The sequence below is a fragment of the Crinia signifera genome, chromosome 5 (assembly GCF_055691185.1).
Source record: "Crinia signifera chromosome 5, ASM5569118v1, whole genome shotgun sequence".
In the NCBI taxonomy this organism is placed as follows: domain Eukaryota; kingdom Metazoa; phylum Chordata; class Amphibia; order Anura; family Myobatrachidae; genus Crinia; species Crinia signifera.
The window spans coordinates 300,355,132-300,374,720 of NC_139221.1; the positions used below are offsets into that span (position 1 = coordinate 300,355,132).

At 42.2% G+C, this 19,589-nt stretch overlaps 1 protein-coding gene across 1 annotated transcript in view; it reads left to right on the forward strand.

The window, feature by feature from the left end:
- Positions 1-1,559: 1,559 nt before the first annotated feature.
- The window catches only part of ZNF804B (zinc finger protein 804B), a 295,966-nt gene continuing 277,936 nt past the window's right edge, over positions 1,560-19,589 (forward strand). Inside the window, exon 1 of the mRNA XM_083189383.1 lies at positions 1,560-2,367. Within this exon, the coding sequence (XP_083045509.1) occupies positions 2,257-2,367 (111 nt within the window). The 5' untranslated portion in view covers positions 1,560-2,256. The remainder of the gene's footprint in view (positions 2,368-19,589) is intronic.

The window sequence follows — 19,589 nt, forward strand, 5'->3', positions numbered from 1 at the left end:
CGGCGCCCCCTGCCCTTCTCAAGCCCCGCACGCCATGAATGTTCGCCGTGGGTGCACACACCCTGTGTCTGCACATGCGCAGACGCACAACATCGGTCGTCCGTGCCAATACACGGTGGACCAAACGGATATGAATAAGGGCCAGAGTGACAGCCGCATGCAGCACACATGTTATTTACCTACTGTATAGTCATCATCTATATGTTGTACACTGTGTATATATTTATGGATTCAGTATGAAATCCCGGCGGTCGGGATTCCGGCGTTCAAAATCCCGACAAGGGGGGGACGTGGATCGCCCCCCCTTGCGGGCTCGCTGCGCTCAGCACGCTAATTTATTCTCCCTCCAGGGGTGTCGTGGACACCCACGGAGGGAGAAAGTGTCGGGATTTCGGCGGTCGGGATTCTGAACGCCGGGATCCCGACCGCCAGGATTTTAACTGCATCCCTATATTTATATGTGTTTCTGTGTATATATATATATATATATATATATATATATATATATATATATATGCACAGAAACACATTTATATGTGTTTCTGTGTATATATATATATATACATATATATATATATGTACATGTACAGTATATAAATAGATAGATAGATAAATAGATAGATAGATAGATAGATAGATAGATAGATAGATAGATAGATTGGTAGATGATAGATAGAATGAGATAGATAGATAGATAGATAGATAGATAGATAGATAGATAGATAGATAGATAGATAGATAGATAGATAGATAGATAGATAGATAGATAGATAAAATTAGATAGATAGATAGATAGATAGATGGATGGATGAATAGAATGATATAGATAGATAGATAGATAGATAGATAGATAGATAGATAGATAGATAGATAGAATGATATAGATAGATAGATAGATAGATAGATAGATAGATAGATAGATAGATAGATAGTAGATAGATGGATGTTTGGATGGATAGATAGATAGATAGATAGATAGATAGATAGAATGATATAGATAGATATGTAGATAGATAGATAGATAGATAGATAGATAGATAGATAGATAGACAGACAGACAAATAGATAGATAGAATGAGATAGATAGATAGATAGATAGATAGATAGATAGATAGATAGATAGATAGATAGAATGCTATGATATAGATAGATAGATAGATAGATAGATAGATAGATAGATAGATAGATATAGATAGATAGATAGATAGATAGATAGATAGATAGATAGATAGATAGATAGATAGAATGAGATAGATAGATAGATAGATAGATAGATAGATAGATAGATAGATAGATAGATAGATAGATAGATAGTCAGAATGCTATGATATAGATAGATAGATAGATAGATAGACAGACAGACAGACAGACAGACAGACAGACAGATAGAAGGACACTGGCTGCAGTATATGTACTGCTGCACGAGCTGTGTAAACAATCCCCCAACAACATATGCTGTATGAGAGGGATTGGTCCGAGCTTCTTATTCCGTTATATGCTATTTAGAGCTGGATTGATCCATACATCAGCCAGCTGGGAAGCTCCCGTCCCTTCCTCCTGCTTAATACTGAGCAGGGGCTGAAGCTGGCAGGTAGCAGAGAGAGAGGGAGAGAGGGAGTGTGAGAGAGACACAGAGCTGGGGGTGGAGAATGGAGGCAGCAGCGAGACAGCAGAGAGACTACTCTATGGAAGCAGCAGCACACAGACATACACACTGAAAGTTACCACTGAGCAGATGACAGTCACCAGTATCTAGCGGTGGCAGGATGCACAGGATGGACCTCTGAGCTGCCTGCTGCTGGATTCCCCCCTTGCCCTGAGCATTGCATTGCTGGGGGGCTGGATGCTGCCGCTACTACTACTGCTATAGTGAGATTCCTGGAGACAGAGGTGTGCTGCCTGCTGCTGGTGCCTGCAATGTGCTGCTCGCCCAGGATCACCGGGGCAGAGGGGGGCACACAGCTCAGCTTCCCATGAGTGGCCAATGACAGCTACATTCTGATCTGTCACTTAGCTTCTGGATTGTGCTTCTTCCAAACCAGAGGATTAGGGATATTCTGCCGGAGGAGGGGTGGGGGGGAGACCATTGTGCGAAGCATCCTCACATTGCCAAAGAAAAAGGGGGTCTCCCTGCCTTTGCTGCCTATGGCTGTCTCCCCTCACCCATATAACAGGGGCTGCATGCACGCCTAGCTGCCAGTGCCTGGCTGGCCCTTCTATGCGCTATAGACAGACATATGGGAGACTGTGGACCGTATGGCTTGCTACTACCTTGTGATCAGCTCCACGCATCTCAGCAATGGCCACTTCCGAAGTATTAAAGGAGTTTTCAGGGGTCCCCTGCGCAAGACTGGGACCACCATTCCGGTAACAGCCTTTCCCCTTGTTGCTACTAGTAGTGCTGCTATGTGTTGTTACATTGTATCATTGCCCTGCAGAGATTGCTTCCTCCTCTGCAGCTGCAGACAGGGTGGCAGGGGGGCAGTTGTGCCAGCTTGCAAAGTTGCCCAGACATCAGGGGGGTAGTTGTGATTTGCCCTGTGCCCACCCACTCTAGGCTGCATGCTATGGCAGATTGTGCCCAGAATCCAAGTCCTTATTTCCTAGCTGGATCCTATGGGCACAGAGAGACAGTACCCTTAGACAAAGGAGGTTACATAGTAATACATACAGTATACCCACCTGAGACATCTCTGCCAGGATGCTCTTTTCAGAAAATTTAAAAAAAAAAAATCTATAGAAATTGATATTACTGCTCTATTGATCTACAGTGGAACTTTCCAGCCAGCTACCTAGATGTCATTATTAATAGATACTTGCTTGCACTCAATAAGCCTTTGGCAGAGAATGGAGATACTGTACTGTGGTCTGTGGAATGATAAGCATGTCAGGCTACAATCAATGTATTTAATGAATGTATGGGTTAAATATTTCTTATTATATATACTATATATATAGTGTATAGCAGGAGACCAACTTTTGTGACAAGCAGAGATGATTTCATTATTACAGTACGATATAGCCAAGTGCTGCTATAGATATATATGTACTAAGTGCTATATGATCATGTGTGGATGTATATCATAATATTATGTTTTGTGACAGTTGTATCAAGCTTCAAAAGGTGATAAAGTGGAGAGTGATAAAGAACCAGTCAATCAGCTCCTACCTTTCATCATGGGTTTGAAAACTGACAGGTAAGAGCTGATTGGCTGGTTGTTTATCAGCCTCCACTTTTTGAAGCTTGATACATCCGGCCCCCTATCTGATATATCCTATGGGGTATAGTGTCTGTCAGATAAAACTCTACAGAAGTTCTCTTTATTTTCACGTGATAGTTTAAAAAGTGTTAGTATTTTGAGTATTGACTACTGTTGTGCAATAAAAATGAAGGGGGGTATTTATCAAATGAGAGATTGATACAGTCGTGAGAGATAAGCTACCGGCCAATACGGTTCTGCCTTACATTTTACAGACTGTTTTTAAAAAAAATGACAGGAGCTGATTGGTTGGTAGTTTATCTCTGACAATTTGCTCTCTTCAAGCTTTGATAAATACCCAACTAAGTTATAGCTGTATGTTCCTACCTGAAAAAAAATACATCATTTGTCCATAGTTTATTATTACAATTTTTTCTTAAAATTTGCTTTCAATGATAAATACTACTCGTTGTGATAAATATCGCCGCGCTTTGTAAAGTGTTTGCTACGTGTGTTTTGCCTATAGTGTACTTTGTGGATGTTTGTAATACTTTACAACTGTAAAGAACTGTAAATACGGATGTTATTTTAACCCTTTGAGCGCTAGGGGAATTTGTCAAAATAGGTGTGAAGATTGCAAAGCAAACAGTTTTATTCATCATAACGACATGTCATGTTTACCTTATATTGGATATATAATCTTTTTTAAGGCAACATTTTTTATTTGAATTTGTATAACAAATGTGAGCGACGCTGGCATTTTTAGCGGATATTTTGCCAACATCTCTCCCAGAGATATTGGCACTCAAAGGGTAAATGCTTATTTTAAAATAACATCCCAGATGTTTGTGATTGCATTAATCCAGGGAGCCATTTTCCCTGGATCTAAAAGTTTTTTGGATAACTTCTCTAACTGCATCTTTTTTAGAAGTGGGGCAATGTTGTTTGATCTTTTTGGCTTGGTGAACGGGGTTGCCAGAGAGGGAAGATTATTACTATAGTCTGATTTGATTTCTGATGTAATGTACAGGTAACACAAATATAACAGGTCAGTTGTACACGTGCAGTAAAACTAATGAAGGGAGTTACTGTTGGTGTTAATGTAATGAGGAGTTTTAAAAGGGATCTTGGCCCAAGGTATCACTCAATAAAAACACATATGGGATATTTCAGTAATAAGACATGGGACAGGCACTTAATCAGAGGCCGAAATGGTCATAATACCCATAAAATATGTCTTTAATCAGGAATATGTTACAGATATTGCTATTGAGAAAACACACTTTCGATCAATTTATAATTGCTGTAGAGATGAAGTATGTGGCAGGATAAAAATGTAAAACATTCAAAATAGAGTTCCCTGGGGATTTCCCAATAAAATAGTTGATTATTACACAAATAACGTGATGTTCAATTATACATTTACAATAATAATCCTGCAATCAATTCTGTATGTTTGTGCGTGACATAACATCATCAGCGATTTCCTGCTTTGTTAAAGGTTAATACATTTCAGAGAGCGGAATCATGATGGGGTTTAAATATAACCACTTCAACGTAACAAGATTCCAACCAACTAGTAAAGTATTTTTAAAGTGGCGAGGAGTGGAAATAACTTGTAATATGTGAAAAGCACTTAAGGTGTAATTCATTTATTTATTTATTTGAATGCTGTATCAACGTGGATTAAAATAATGGGCATATTTGCCGGCTAAAGTCTTTTATAGCAAAAAAAAGAAGTGAATTTTTAGTTTAATTATCTGGAGTGATTCTAGGCTGAAGAAACTTGAATGGTTTAGTGGTAATGCATTTGGTTGAAGTCCTTTCTATCCAAGAAATACTGCTTTTGAACTTGAAAGCAAGCAATATAAATACTGTAAATATATATATATATATATATATATATACTGTAACAGTAACTGTAGTTTCAGTGGTGGCCAGTAGGGAGCAGAGCAGAACCCTCACATTCAGACTAACTATTGGATGCTATAGACATATTCCTGGGATTGCATAAGGCAAAACTTTGTAACTCCTCCTAATGGTGGATGTGTGTATATAAATGCGCCAATCTTGTGGCTGCTTTGACAATGGTATGGCGCCCAGCTGTGTGCCATACCCGCTCACAGCTGGGGCTTATTCAGACTCGAATGCAACTCTGTTTCGCGAATGGATCTTGAGATTTTTAGCAGTGCGCTGCTTTGTGGCTGAATACACGCAGCTTTGAGCAACTGCAGTACAGTATGTTGGCTACACACTAGGTGATATATTGTTGGTGCAATGAACGCAGTTCAGCTGTGAATGGCGGGTGCTTTAACAATATCGTTGGTGCTTATTGTTACAAAAATCGTTAAATTGGACGGTCATTGCACCATTTGTTCAAGTGCGTACCTCACAATAGTGATTCCCATCTCATCAAACGTGAGTGTGTTGGATAAGTGATGTTCTTATCTGCGCCTTGTAAGTCATACCCAGTGGCGGCTCCAGGGGTGGGGGCTGTTGAACTGTTCAAAATTCAAATAGTGGAGCCACACCAACTGTCATTACAAACTGACTCACTGGCAGTGGGTGTGGCTCCCCTATTGGAATTTTGAACTGTGCTCCAGCCAATCTTCTGGAGCCACCACTGGTCATCCTTGTTGTTTTACTTGCACATTGACCCATGTTAAGTTTCTAATTGAAAGTCTAATAAACAGTGCACTACGCATCCTGTGAGTGAGCGTCGCAATCCATCCAGCTTGTGTCATCAGATGAAGCAGGTTCTTAAGGCTACTTTTTCTTTTTCAACAAGTCCGCTTAAATGCAACTCCCATGTATTGGTGTTTCTGGGTCACTAAATCAGCCAGGACATTAATTCTATGATGGTGGTCTAAACAGGACCTTTCATTTTTGCACTTACAGTACTGTAAAAATGAAACTAATACTGTATAAACTATACACACATAGAGAGAGAGAGAGAGAGAGAGAGACTGGGGATCTGTAACAGCCCTGGAATTGACTTCATAAGCATGCCAAGGTCCATGGTTATAGTAAATGGGGTGGGGCCTTACTTCCAATCCCCCCCCCCCCCCCCTCATGTCTCTGTATACATGGGGTGGCTATAAAGTGCACAAAAATGCAGATGTCAGGCCAGCCCTGCTCTCTGTATGTCCATGCACTGTATTTACACACATATATATATATATATATATATATATACACACACACACACACACACACACACACAGCCATACTGCATACTGTAACAATAGTCAGCTACGGGAACCATATGACTAAAATGACAACTATTATTGGCTTTTTTGTCATCTAATGCCCTTTTTCATAGTCTTGCCAAGCACGCTTCTTCTGATTGGTCGGTAGGAACAACCAATCATAACTTGTGGCAAATAAATGGAGATCAAACTTAGAATATAGAATGATCAATTGTTTTTTCTTGATTTCAGCACTTGAGCCCCATCAATATGCCATGCCTACTATTTATAGTTATTTTTATGTCTCGTGCATTATAGTATTTACTTCAGTGCTCCACCGGTCACTGATAGGTTGGAAAATACGTAAATGTATAACTGTCCATTAGGCTGATTTAAAAGCCTTGTAGTTGTCAATACCCATTGAAGTAATGCACTGGTCACTTTGATTCATTCTCAATGCAGTTTTTAAATTCCAGCCACTAATACTAATTAAGTCAGTTCCATTAATTTTTGACAAGTGACGGTATGAGATAATAATCATTAAACTCGATGCAAAGAGGATGCTGAATTATAATTAGAAGGATCATGAGTTTAAGCCAAAAATATTGATGAAACCATTATAGCAATTCTTAGTCTAGAGCGCATTTGCTTAGGCTGGAGTTTCAGCAGATTAACCATTTTTATTGAATATAGATTCTACTTGCAGAACTAATATATACAACTTTACTGGCATTCATTTGTGTTTTTACAGTATAACAAAGAGCAACTTATAAAAGCATATCGTGTAGCTTGTACATTCTACCGAACAAGACAATTAAACGAGGATCTGAGAAGGCTTCCTTGTATTGTGGTAGGGAGCAAAGACTTGACGTGAAAATTGGTGCAGGGAAATTAGCGTTGACTATTATTTGTCAAATTTGAGGCAAATCTCGAAATTGTAGCTCATGGCATCTATATTGCATCTATATTGCAGAATGTTTGCGCCTCTTTCGGCTTGATAATGCAAGTATGTCCTGAGCAGTCTCCTGCAGTCCTGCGCCATTGAAAATAACCCTAACCCCCCCCCCCCTGCAACCTGACCCTAACCATCCCGCCATGTCCGAACCTTAAACTCCATACCTAAACCTTACCCCTCCTGGCCTGCAGCCTAACTCTAACTCCTCCTTCTAATTGCCTAAACATAACCCTCCCTCCCCACAGCCGAAACCTTACCTTCAACCCCCAGAGCCTAACCCTTAGATCTATTTCACACGCAACCGGCTGAAGCCGGGCGGCAAAACTCCATGCGGCCAAAAGCTGTGCAATAAACATAACTCACAATGGACAGCTATTGCGTCCTTTCATACAGGCAGTCACGGCCCGGCCACTGGGTAGCAGCCGGATCTAACCACTGGAAAGTACAGCTGCCGGGCCATGGCCATCCCGTCCTAACAGGTTAGTGTATGAAGAGGGAGATGGGGGCCTTTCACACTGCCGGCGATTTTGTGTGCAATTTTAGCTCTCCCCTGCCCCCAAACTGACGTCACTGTAATTCCCACTCCCAGATTTCCACTGCACCAGCTCACGGAGCCGGTGCATGTTAAAGGCACAAATGTCAGGCTAAAAGCCCAACAAAGTTTGTCCAGCTTTTTGCTGTCCGGTTAAAACCGGTGTGTGTGAAATAGCCCTTACCGCCGGGATTCAGACTGTTGTGTGTTTTTGCTGATTTATGCAATTGTGTAGTTTACTACAGGTTTCAGCATGCCTAAGGTGCTTTTTAAGTAGTTGGGTGCTTGTAAAGATAAAGACTACAGAATACTTATAGCTGCCAGGGCATTCTGGCACTTCAAGAACCATAAGCCTCGTTATACAGGGCTGGATGGAACATATATTCTCAAGTATAAGAGAGCGCAACTGGCACAATTTTCGGTTAAAACTTAAACAGTTTATTTGGTACCACCATAAAACAGAATGGAACATATATTGTACCAAGGATAAACAGATTAAAAGAAAACATAAAATCTCAAATAGGATCCATAGTCATATTGAAACTAGGAATAACCTCAGTTTCAAGACAGTTGTTCAAAAATATTCCGTGCCTCATTATCTTTTGATGAATGTCCGATGTTCACGGATCGTTAAGAGTCTATATGTACTAAGCCTTGGAGAGAGGTAAAGTAGACAGAGATAAAGTACCAACCAATTCATAAAGGTGCCCATACACGGTACAATTATTGTATACAACAGGGGCTGGCTGGCAACTTTTAGCCTGGGGGGCAAGTACAGAGCACTGGCCCATAACTAACAGCGCATCATTAAATTTAGGTTTTGCGGTTTAAAAATATGTATTAATAAAAAAAACCAACAAGCTACTTGTTTCCTAGCACGGCGCCACCGATTTTAATCTTATGGCATCGGGTCTATGAAATCGGGTGGCATCGCATGCGACCAGGTCGCATGCGATGCCACCCGATTACACCCGATTTCCCATTGTACAGCCACCCTGATGGCTGATTACTATGTTAAATGCCACACCAGACCCGATTTTTAATTGTACACCCACCCTTATGGGTAATTACTATGTGAAATGCCCCCCACTGTTAACGGCACCCCAGTATCAACGCCAACCCGAAGCGTGGCGCGGTACGCGTCCTCCGACCTTTTCATACCCCCACTATCCACGTCGGCATGGATTTGATTTTTTATAGTGGGGCAAGCGCAGCGAGCCACCGAGCCCAAAGCGTGGCGAGCGCACGCGGATTACTTCACATGTATTCCGTGTGCGCTCGCCCCACTGCGCTCGCCACACTGCGCTCGCCACACTATCTAAAATCAACTCCACGCCGACGTGGATAGTGGGGGTATAAAAAGGTTGGAGGACGCGTACCGCTGCGCTTGCCAGGCTTCGGGTTGGCGTTGATAGTGGGGTGGCGTTAACAATGGGGGGCCATTTGACAATAATAATTACCCATCAGGGTGGGTGTACAATTAAAAATCGGGTGTGTGAGTGCATTTAACATTGTAATCAGCCATCAGGGTGGCTGTACAATGTTAAATCGGGTGTAATCGCGTCGCATCGTATGCCATTGTAATGGCATACAATGCGACACGATTTTAAAATTGTATGTGAAGCTCTAAAAACCCGAATATCAGGTCTGATCGGGTCCCATCGCATACCTTAACTAATGGTATGCGATGGGACTCGACGGGCGCCGTGCTAGGAAACAAGTACCAAAAACAATAATAGGACACCACAGGCTGCTCCCCTGTATAATATCAGGACACCACAGGCTACCCCCCCTGTCTTATAATAACAGGACAACACAGGCTGCTTCTCCTGTACAATAATAGGATCCCCACAGGCTGCTACTCCTGTATAATAAAAGTACACCACAGGCTGCTCCCCTTCTATAATAGGACACCACAGGCTGCTCCCCCTGTCTTCTAACAATAACAGGACCCCACAGGCTGCTCCCCTGTATAATAACAGGACCCCACAGGCTGCTCCCCCTGTATAATAAAAATACATCACAGGCTGCTCGACCCTTTATAATAAAAATACATCACATGCTGCTCCCCCTGTATAACATGACCCCACAGGCTGCTCCCCCTGTATAATAATAATCATAACGGGACCCCCACAGGCTGCTCCCCCTGTATAATAATAATGGGACCCCCATAGGCTGCTCCACCTGTTTAATAATAACGGGACCCACACAGGCTGCTCCCCCTGTATTATAATAACAGGACCCCCACAGGCTGCTCCCCCTGTATATAAAAAATACCTCACAGGCTGCTCCCCCTTTATAATAACAGGACACAACAGGCTGCTCCCCCTGTATAACATGACCCCACACGCTGCTCCCCCTGTATAATATTAATAATAAGGGAACCCCCACAGACTCCTCCCCTTGTATAATAATAACAGGACCCCCACAGGCTGCTCCCCCTGTATAATAATAATGGGACCGCCACAGGCTGCTCCCCCTTAGAATAATAACTGGACCCCCACAGGCTGCTCCCCCTGTATAATACTGAACCCCACAGGCTGCTCAGCCTGTACAGTCCCTTACCTTGAAGCCACTGGCAGCAGCAGGCTGCAGCATGAGGAAGTAGGTGGAACAAAAAGAGAATCTGTAGTGGCCGCCTGCACTAGACATGTCCTCAGAGCAGGAGGCCGGCGGCCATGTTTATGGAGACCAGTCGGAAACTGGTCAGCCTGGCTGCAGCAGCAGCCTGAGAACAATGGCGGCCCCACAGAAAACGATTGAGCGGCCCGGGGGGCACATGGCACCCTGCCCCCCTGCCCAGCCCGCCTCTGGTATACAATATCGCATCTCATCTCATCTCATCTCATTGCATAGGTTTGAAAGGGGGCGTGGCCTTACAGTGATGCTTAGCAGAGCAGAGGGTAGCAGGGGGGGGGACTTAGGACTGCCCCCCACAGTCTCAAAAAAACAAGACTGTCCCGCAAAAATCAGGACAGTTGGGAGGTATGTATCCAGAACTCACCATAATGTCTAATCAATATATGGAAGCTAAAAACTTAGGTTCTCCTAACAGCAGTGACCTGTAATTTATTTGCCAACTATGGCAAAAAAACATCTGTAAATGAAAAGCATTGAATGAGGCTAAAGTGTTATTTGCATGCGGTAATCCGTCTCTTCCAGCTCATCACCATTACCGTTCTCCAGTTTAAACTATTTTGATTCTCAGAAATTGAGCTACTATTAAAAAATATGTGAATCACTCCAGGGTGATAGCGATTCGAGAAAACTTTGGAAGAAATCTACCAGAAATTATGCACATCGGAGGTTATTAAGAACTTTCCGAGACATTTATAACCTGTTTCCAGAATTCCAAAATAGAATATAAGATGTGCGAGGTATACTAAAATGCAGGGAATGCAGAATATTTACCAGCCATTCTGTGGATGAGATTACCCAGCGTCTCCGGTCTAAAATTAGTTCCTGATATTAAATACTAGCAAGCAGCTCCCTACTGTATGTGAGTCGCTAAGCAGCATCCAATCTCAATATATACACACACAATATATATATATATATATATATATATATATATATATATATATATACACACACACACACACACACACACACACACACACGCACAACAAATGTATATGATGAAAGTGCCACAATAAACCGGCACTGAAACGTTGTATTCCTAAGCCTATTGTCCTGCTTATTGGTCTGTGGAGTGTCGCACCGCCCGTTGGTCTGACTAGATTGCTAGGAAATGAAGCACGGATCTCTCTGTGTGTATGGCCCCTGGCGATGACGATGTGCAGTCCTGTGCGACGCTATCGCCTGACTACATATATTCTGCATGAATGCAATATATATCTAGTCATTGCCAGTGTTCTTTCTATTGAGAACATTTACCGTGACAGATTGCTCAGCACACTGATGCCCTCGCCCCGTGTGTATGGGGCATTAGGGTTAGAGGGTATGTGTACTATACCTACCCAGACCCAGTTGTGATTCTGCCCATCAGGATGCTACTTATTACCGGCGGCAACCCGACTACGCCACCCGTATGTATTTTCAGTGGCATAACTTTAAAATGAATGCCCCTGCCAGAAATTTCGGCAGCCCCCCTGTAAAATATAGGTCGCCCCCCCAAGATAAAGGATACAGATGGGGTAGACAGCAACCATGCAACAAAAAGATAAAGGTGATATTTGGCTGGGTTTGGTGAAGAAGTGGATCTAAGGAGACGGTTTGAAGATTTGTAGGGAGGTGGAGAGTCTGAGGGAGAGAGGCAGAGAGTTCCAGAGGTAGGGAACAGCACACTGTAAAACTCACATTAAATCTAACCTTAACTTAAAGAATGGTATACTGTAAGTGTCATTCTATGTGTATCATAGTTACCAGCAGATGTGCAGTACTTAGCCTTGGAAAGTGATATAGTATAGAGAGGTAAAGTCATTCAGCCCCTAATAGCCATGTTGAAGGCTGTGTTCAAGATTAGGACATACAGTACAGTACAGTATCATTTGTAACCAGAAAACTCTATTTCTCCTTCCTCATCAGACCAGAAAGTCAGCAATGGAATAACTTAAAGCAATTGATTTACTCATGATTGTGCATGAGTCTTATATTGGGAAAAATAATCCTCAGTCAACCCTTATAAATCATTACATTCAGCAATATATTGATATGCAGTGCACGATACTCATATTTTGTGATTTGTGTCGGTGTGTGAATTCTTGACTCATTGGGTGGCAGCCTGATACACTTTACGGGCCACAGACAGTGGTGTATTTATAATGCACACACTGCACCCATACTTACCTCTCCGGAGTCCCACTATGAAGGCAGCAGTGCTGCCGGAATTGCCCAAAAATATGGCTGCAGTGCCCTCTAGTGCTCAGACTCTACTACGCTGGACACTGCGGCAGCAGCCATGAGATAGGAGTGGACCCGAATGGGCCTCTAACCTTTAACAGAGGCACACATCACCCTTATTCACAGTTATAAGGCTTTATTCCGCCTTCAGCCACCTACATAAGGGTACAAGTGGGCGGTCCAATGGGGACCCGATGACATGATTTGCATTGAAACACATTGTAACCCTGCATTTTTGGCACTCACTCAGACCCACATTGACATTGCAATAATGCCATGCCCCCAGTCAACCCACCTTCCCACCCATCCACACCCCGTATGGGCCTATCATGCTGCTCCCCGCCCTGAGTATGTCAGAAGGTGAAGGGTCAGAGGGTCACATGCTTCCCTAGAGCAGCCTTTTGCCCATTTAATTTGTTTGATGATCAGTACACAGTATGTTTTTTATTGCTGATTATTAAATAACTGTTTAAGTAAGTAAAATAATCTTTTGTATGTAACTATTCTGCCTTATAGAGTACAGTACAGCGATAGATGTCTCTGGGGTGATCATTAGCGCTGCTCTCAAACATTGTGTGTTTCTGTTGTAGGGGAAGTGGCACACAGCTTCATCATGAACAGCTGATGATTATTAGATATATACAACTTTGTACACAGAATTTCTTTTGGTGCTGGATGTTTTACAGATGTATTTTTTTGCATTTGCAATGTGAATAGACAATCTTTGATACACTGAGAACCTGGATTATTATTTCTGTTTCCCTAATAACAAGGAACCACACGTTAAGATTCTGGGGTGAGAGCATAGCAAAAAAAGCAAGTTTTGTTCTTGCATTTCAAGGGATGGAATACATTATTTATTTATTTTTTCCATGCAGGATAAATACTGCCTGCTTTTTACATGTAGTGCACTAATACTGAATTTCATTTGATTTTGGACACGCCCCTCACAAATCTGAAACTCTGCGTTTCTTACATTTGCTTCAAGTTGCGAAGTTATTTTTCTGTGTTTCTTTTTTTATTAATTCCCAATCAGAATCAGTCCCAGTGTGGCCCCACGCGCATTTACAGCAAGGTTTTGTTAGATTTATTTCAGTAGTTCCACTTTCTGTACATACCTCCGAACAGACCAGATTAAAGTGGGAATGTCCCTGGTTTCCGGGACGTTCCCGCATCCCACCCACGGCTGGCAGTGTCCCGCGGTAGGGCTGTTGGGAGTCCCCCCCCCGGTCAGCTGCTGAGCAGCGGTGTATAAACGCAGTGCGCATATGCACTATTCCCACAGCCAAGGGGGCTGGGGGCATGGGTAGAGGCTCACAGAGCCTCTGGGCCATGCCACCATAGTGGCAAAATGGGGCATGGCCTTGCGGGAAGCCGCAGGTATAGGCAACACACCCTTTCCGGATAGCCACACCCCCTAATTTTCGGACGCTCGCCTGTGTCCCTCTTCAGGGACCATCAAAGTTGGGAGGTATGCAGTTACAGCATACAGAATACTGTAATGCTAACAATCTACAGGACAAGTGGCATTTCATAGAAGAGGTTTAGTGCCACAGACGTATTGTTATAACCAGATTGCAATGGGAAGAATACTACAGACCTTACTACTGGTAGGTCTCTGTGATCAGTTGCAGAACACCTGCAGATGTTTACACACCCACACACATATACACATACACACACACTACATACAATAATCAATCTGGTTGACCACTTAAAGGCATAATACATATAATTAAAAATAGCGGCACTCAAAGCCTGTATTCATTATGATTGGTGGAGAGCTTCAGCCATCCACCAATCAGCATGCTCAATGCCATTCATTGTCTATCTGTAGGCCGGGAGCAGGTAGAGAATGCTGCGTGGTTGCTCTCTTTCCCTCTACCTTACTCCTGGGAACATCTGAAGGCAGCAGACCGGGGTGCAGATTCCACACAGCCCACCCCACCCCAGCTGTTCGCATACGCATGCTGCTCTGTCTCATTAAGCCATAGTTGCCTCCCCTCCTGCATTCTGCAGGAGACTCCCTGACATAGCAGCAATCTCCCTCTCTCCCTCATTAGTCTAGCAATCTCCCTCATGTCACCTAGCCCACATTACACTGTTACATCATAGTTACCTCCCCTTCTGCATTCTGCAGGAGACTCCCTGACATAGCAGTAATCTCCCTCTCTCCCTCATTAGTCTAACAATCTCCCTCATGTCACCTAGCCCACATTACACTGTTACATTTTTTTGGGAAAAAGGAATGAGAGATAGATACATTAACATTGAATCATCAGCACCATTTACCAGCACTTTACCAAGTATAGTAGCTCTTGCTAACTGCTTTGCGGCTCATCTACATTTGTATACTGTATGTCATTATAATAGATTCCTCTCAGATGTAGCAGCACACACCCACGCTTCTAGGTGCCACGTTCACAATCTCTTCTCACAATCTCTCCATATATGGAACTAGACACGCCCTTTGGGTGGAGCATGACACACCCCCTCAGTGATGCGCTGTGTAAAATTCTATTACCAACTATAATCTTCCTGAAACTAGTTTTCAAAAGTAGGAAAAGGAGGTACTGTATCTTGCATTTATGTTGTATAAGCACATGAAAAATACAATATACGGTATATTTTATTTGTGCATGAAACAACGTTTTAAATCATGAAACAAAGTGTGTATACTATCTCAGGCACTGAATTTTAATGACACGCCATCATGTCCTTAAACATATTTAGTGCCAGTTACATGTTATTTCCCCAGTAGTGCCAGTTACAGATGTAGCCGGTATGTTTTTAGCAAACAATAAAAAATAAAAGTACATTTTGGAGACTATGGTTTTCAGAATAATTTGGATAACGGATATTTGGATAAGGGATACACAACCTGTATTACCCTCCTGCCAACTTATCTAGGAAAAATGGGGAGTAGCCATTTTAGGTGTGTGGCGTGTACCGTCATATGTTCTGTAATGAAATACATTTAGATTCTTTATTGACTTCCTAATTTTACGAGATACAGAAATATCATAAAACGATTTATTAAAACATAAAACATATACACTGCGATACTTGTGGCTGTGAATAAATAGGTCAGCTGGCAAAACTTTGGCATATTGGCAGCTGGAAGTGACAGGACCGTCCGTCCTGAAATGCAGACGAAATGCAACGTGTAAAATCCTATTACAGAAATAAGAGTATAATAGAGGAAAAAATGCGGTGACAGCACTTATTCTAATTGGAAATAGTATAAGTTGTGCTGACGCAGCGGATTATTGTTAAAGGTCTAAAAATGTGATATTGCAGCTCCAGCCGAGGGTATAGGGAGAGTATTAATGTTTTTGGGTGCTGTGCGTGGAGAATGAAGGAAAGCCGATTGTGGGGAAAGGTGCGATAGGGCTTCATGGAAGTAGAGATACAGCTGCGAGCGGTGCTCTTATACATTTTGAAGTCTGATCATGAGATGTAATTAAACCTAGAGTAATCCTCCTATCTTAAATTGCTTGGCAGATGGCAATTTGGTGGACAGATGGACCTGGGCTGGATCCTCATTCGCTGTTCGTGTGTAACTGATACGCAATAAGGGCACGAGGAATTTGCAAGCCTGTCAATATGATTTTCATTTTTAAATTGCATTGAAACAGAAAAGGAAAATGGAATGATGTTATTGATTAACTCTTAGAAGAGGAACTCGCTGTATGAGGAAACAAGTGATACATCCAGTCTGTCTGACGTCTCCTCTGCTTTCAGATCTGCCAATTTTTTTTTGTTTTGACTCCATAAAATCCTATTACATTTACAAGCAATGCTTTCAATTCGTATGGAACACATTAAGATTAATCAGATGTCAAAAAAATGGTCCAGGAGACCCCTTGTTGGGTATCTTCCATTGTGCTACGTTATAAGCTGTCATAGCTAAAACACACTCATTAGTACACTACAGATGGAGCGCCTCTTGTTATTGCGGGTACTGGTGATTCTATCGCCAATCGCGAGGACCCGCCATCAGATGGAAGACGGACGAGCGTCTCATGCGTGCATGCCCTGTTCCATCTGAGCCTACCGCTGCCTTCCGTAGCTTCCCCATCGCCTGCGCTGTCGGTGCCCGCAGCCCCCCGCACCCCACCTAATGCTGCAGTCTCCCTGAAGCGTAGACGGGCAGGAACACGCATGCGTGTTAGATGCTAGTGCATCCCCGTCAGACGGGGCGCCTCTCCGCCAGCTCTCACTAGCGGTGGGGATCTGGCAGGGGCGGATTGGGATCGCAATCCAGGCCCGGGAGGGGGGGGGTGCGGGTGCTACAGCCCGGGGGGTTTGTTTGTTGGGGGTGCTGACACTACAGCCCGGCGAGGGGGGTTTGCTGCAGGTGCTGACACTGCAGCCCGGGGGGTGCGGACACTACTCACCTCCGCCGGGCTTCCGTCGTCATCTAGCGGCCGCAGCTGCCCACAAAGTGCAGCATAGCCCAAAACAAATATGGCCGCCGCATATGTACATATAATATATGCATATATGCGGCGCCCATATTTGTTTTTTGCAATGCTACCATTTGTGACCAGGCTGGTCTGCGGCTGCTTGGAACCAAGGTAGGCGGCCCAGCCAGAGGGAAATCTGGTCCGGACCACCGGGAAATGGCCCGGTTTTCCAGTGGGCCAATCCGCCTCTGGGATCTGGCGAGAGCTGGCGCTGAATGAGAGGAGTTCAATCTGTATGCACAACAGAATAATAATATATAAAATAATGCCCGCTCCAACTGTATATAGAATGAAAGCATCCAATCAGATCCTGTATAATATCTTCTAGAAGGTACTAAATAAATAAGAAGTTGAATCTCATTGGTTGATATGATTAACGTCCCATCTTCAATATAAATCCCATCTTAGTACATTTACTCCTGTAACTTTGCCATTCTTTTACAGAGGACTTGGTTATAAATAATTATAAATCGAGTCCCCGTTCTGTCACAAATGAAGTTCTCCATATTTAAATAATAGAAATAATAAGTTTTGCACACTGAAATACATTTTGTGCTTTTACTATATCATCTGTCACCTTCTTTTACCTTTACTGTCAGTTCTTTGGTACTAATGTGAGAGGAAGGCGACAGATCGAGGAGGTACTCAAATATTTAGAAAGATGGCTGAATCTTTGATTTCATATGTCATCCATATATCATATATGTCCTTAGTTAAACTCTCTGGGTGATCACATGGTTACTGTGTTGCTTGTAATTGACCTGAATTTTGCGGGTGCAATAGACAAGATTAATTAAGTGTTTTGCTTGAAATAATATTATCTTTATGGACCATTAAACAGTCCAGTAAGACTTTACTGACCATTATACAGTCCATGAACACTCTAATGACCGTTATACAGTTCACAAACACTTCACTGAATGTTATACATTCAATCTACACTTTACTGACCGTTATACAGTCCATGGACACTTTACTGACTTTTATACAGTCCTGGAACCCTTTACTAACTGTTATATAGTCCATTAACACTTTACTGACTTGTATACAGTCCATGAACACTTTACTGACTTCTGTACAGTCCATGAACCCTTTACTGACTTTTATACAGTCCATGAACCCTTTACTGACCATTATACAGTTCATGAACATTCTAATGACAGTTATACAGTCCACAAACACTTTACCGAGCATTATACATTCCATCTACCCTTTACTGACCGTTATACAGTCCATGAATGCTTTACTGACTTTTATACAGTCCATGAACCCTTTACTGACCATTATACAGTTCATGAACACTCTAATGACCGTTATACAGTCCACAAACACTTTACAGAGCGTTATACTTTCCAGCTACACTTTACCGGCTGTTAAACAGTCCATGAACACTTTCTTGTCCATTATACAGTTCATGAACCCTTTACTGACCATTATACAGTTCATGAACCCTTTACTGACCATTATACAGTTCATGAACCCTTTACTGACCATTATACAGTTCATGAACACTCTAATGACCTTTATACAGTCCACAAACACTTTACCGAGCGTTATACATTCCATCTACAATTCACTGAAAGTTATACAGTCCATCAACACTTTACTGACTGTTATACATTCCATCAACACTATAAACATATTGCCAACATTTCAACAACGTCGATATTACAACAGTGTTGACCTGTCTAGTTTCGACATTATGAGCATGTCGGCATTGTAACCATTTCTTAATTTACATATCGACCTAAGGAACGTCAACATTTTGAATAACCACATAATATACCACACCTACATATACAGTCCACAATGCATTATATCACATAATATCACTACTAACCATATTCAGGTTGCATTTATTGCAGGAGTAATATTACCCCTTATGAGACACAACTAATGCGTAGCCTTCACATAATACACAAGTCATACTTGTCTCTGAGGATTTTATATAAAACACAAATAACATTGAATAAAAACAAGATGTCTTCTACATTTCAAATTTTTGCCGTTATGAAATTTTGGGTCAAAGCCACATCAAGAATCATTAGCTTGCATAAACCCCGGCTTAGTAAATATAGTCATCATAGTGGCTCAGCAGGTAGATCCCAATTGTAATTGGAATGCTTAAATTGTTAATTGTCCGCAAAGTTTGAAGATCGTATGAGGTTGTTGTAAGGTTTTTATTTTCTAAGGTTTGTATTTTCTAAGATCCATTGTTTCCAGTTGAGACTGCTGTTTTTGATTTTATGGGCACAGGTTGTCATTAATGTTGACTATAGTGCTTATTTTATTTTTGTTTATGAAGTTATATAAGACTATTATGATCACTATTATACAGTATTTCACATTAGCTTTAATTGTGTCATTCTGTGGGTATCCGTT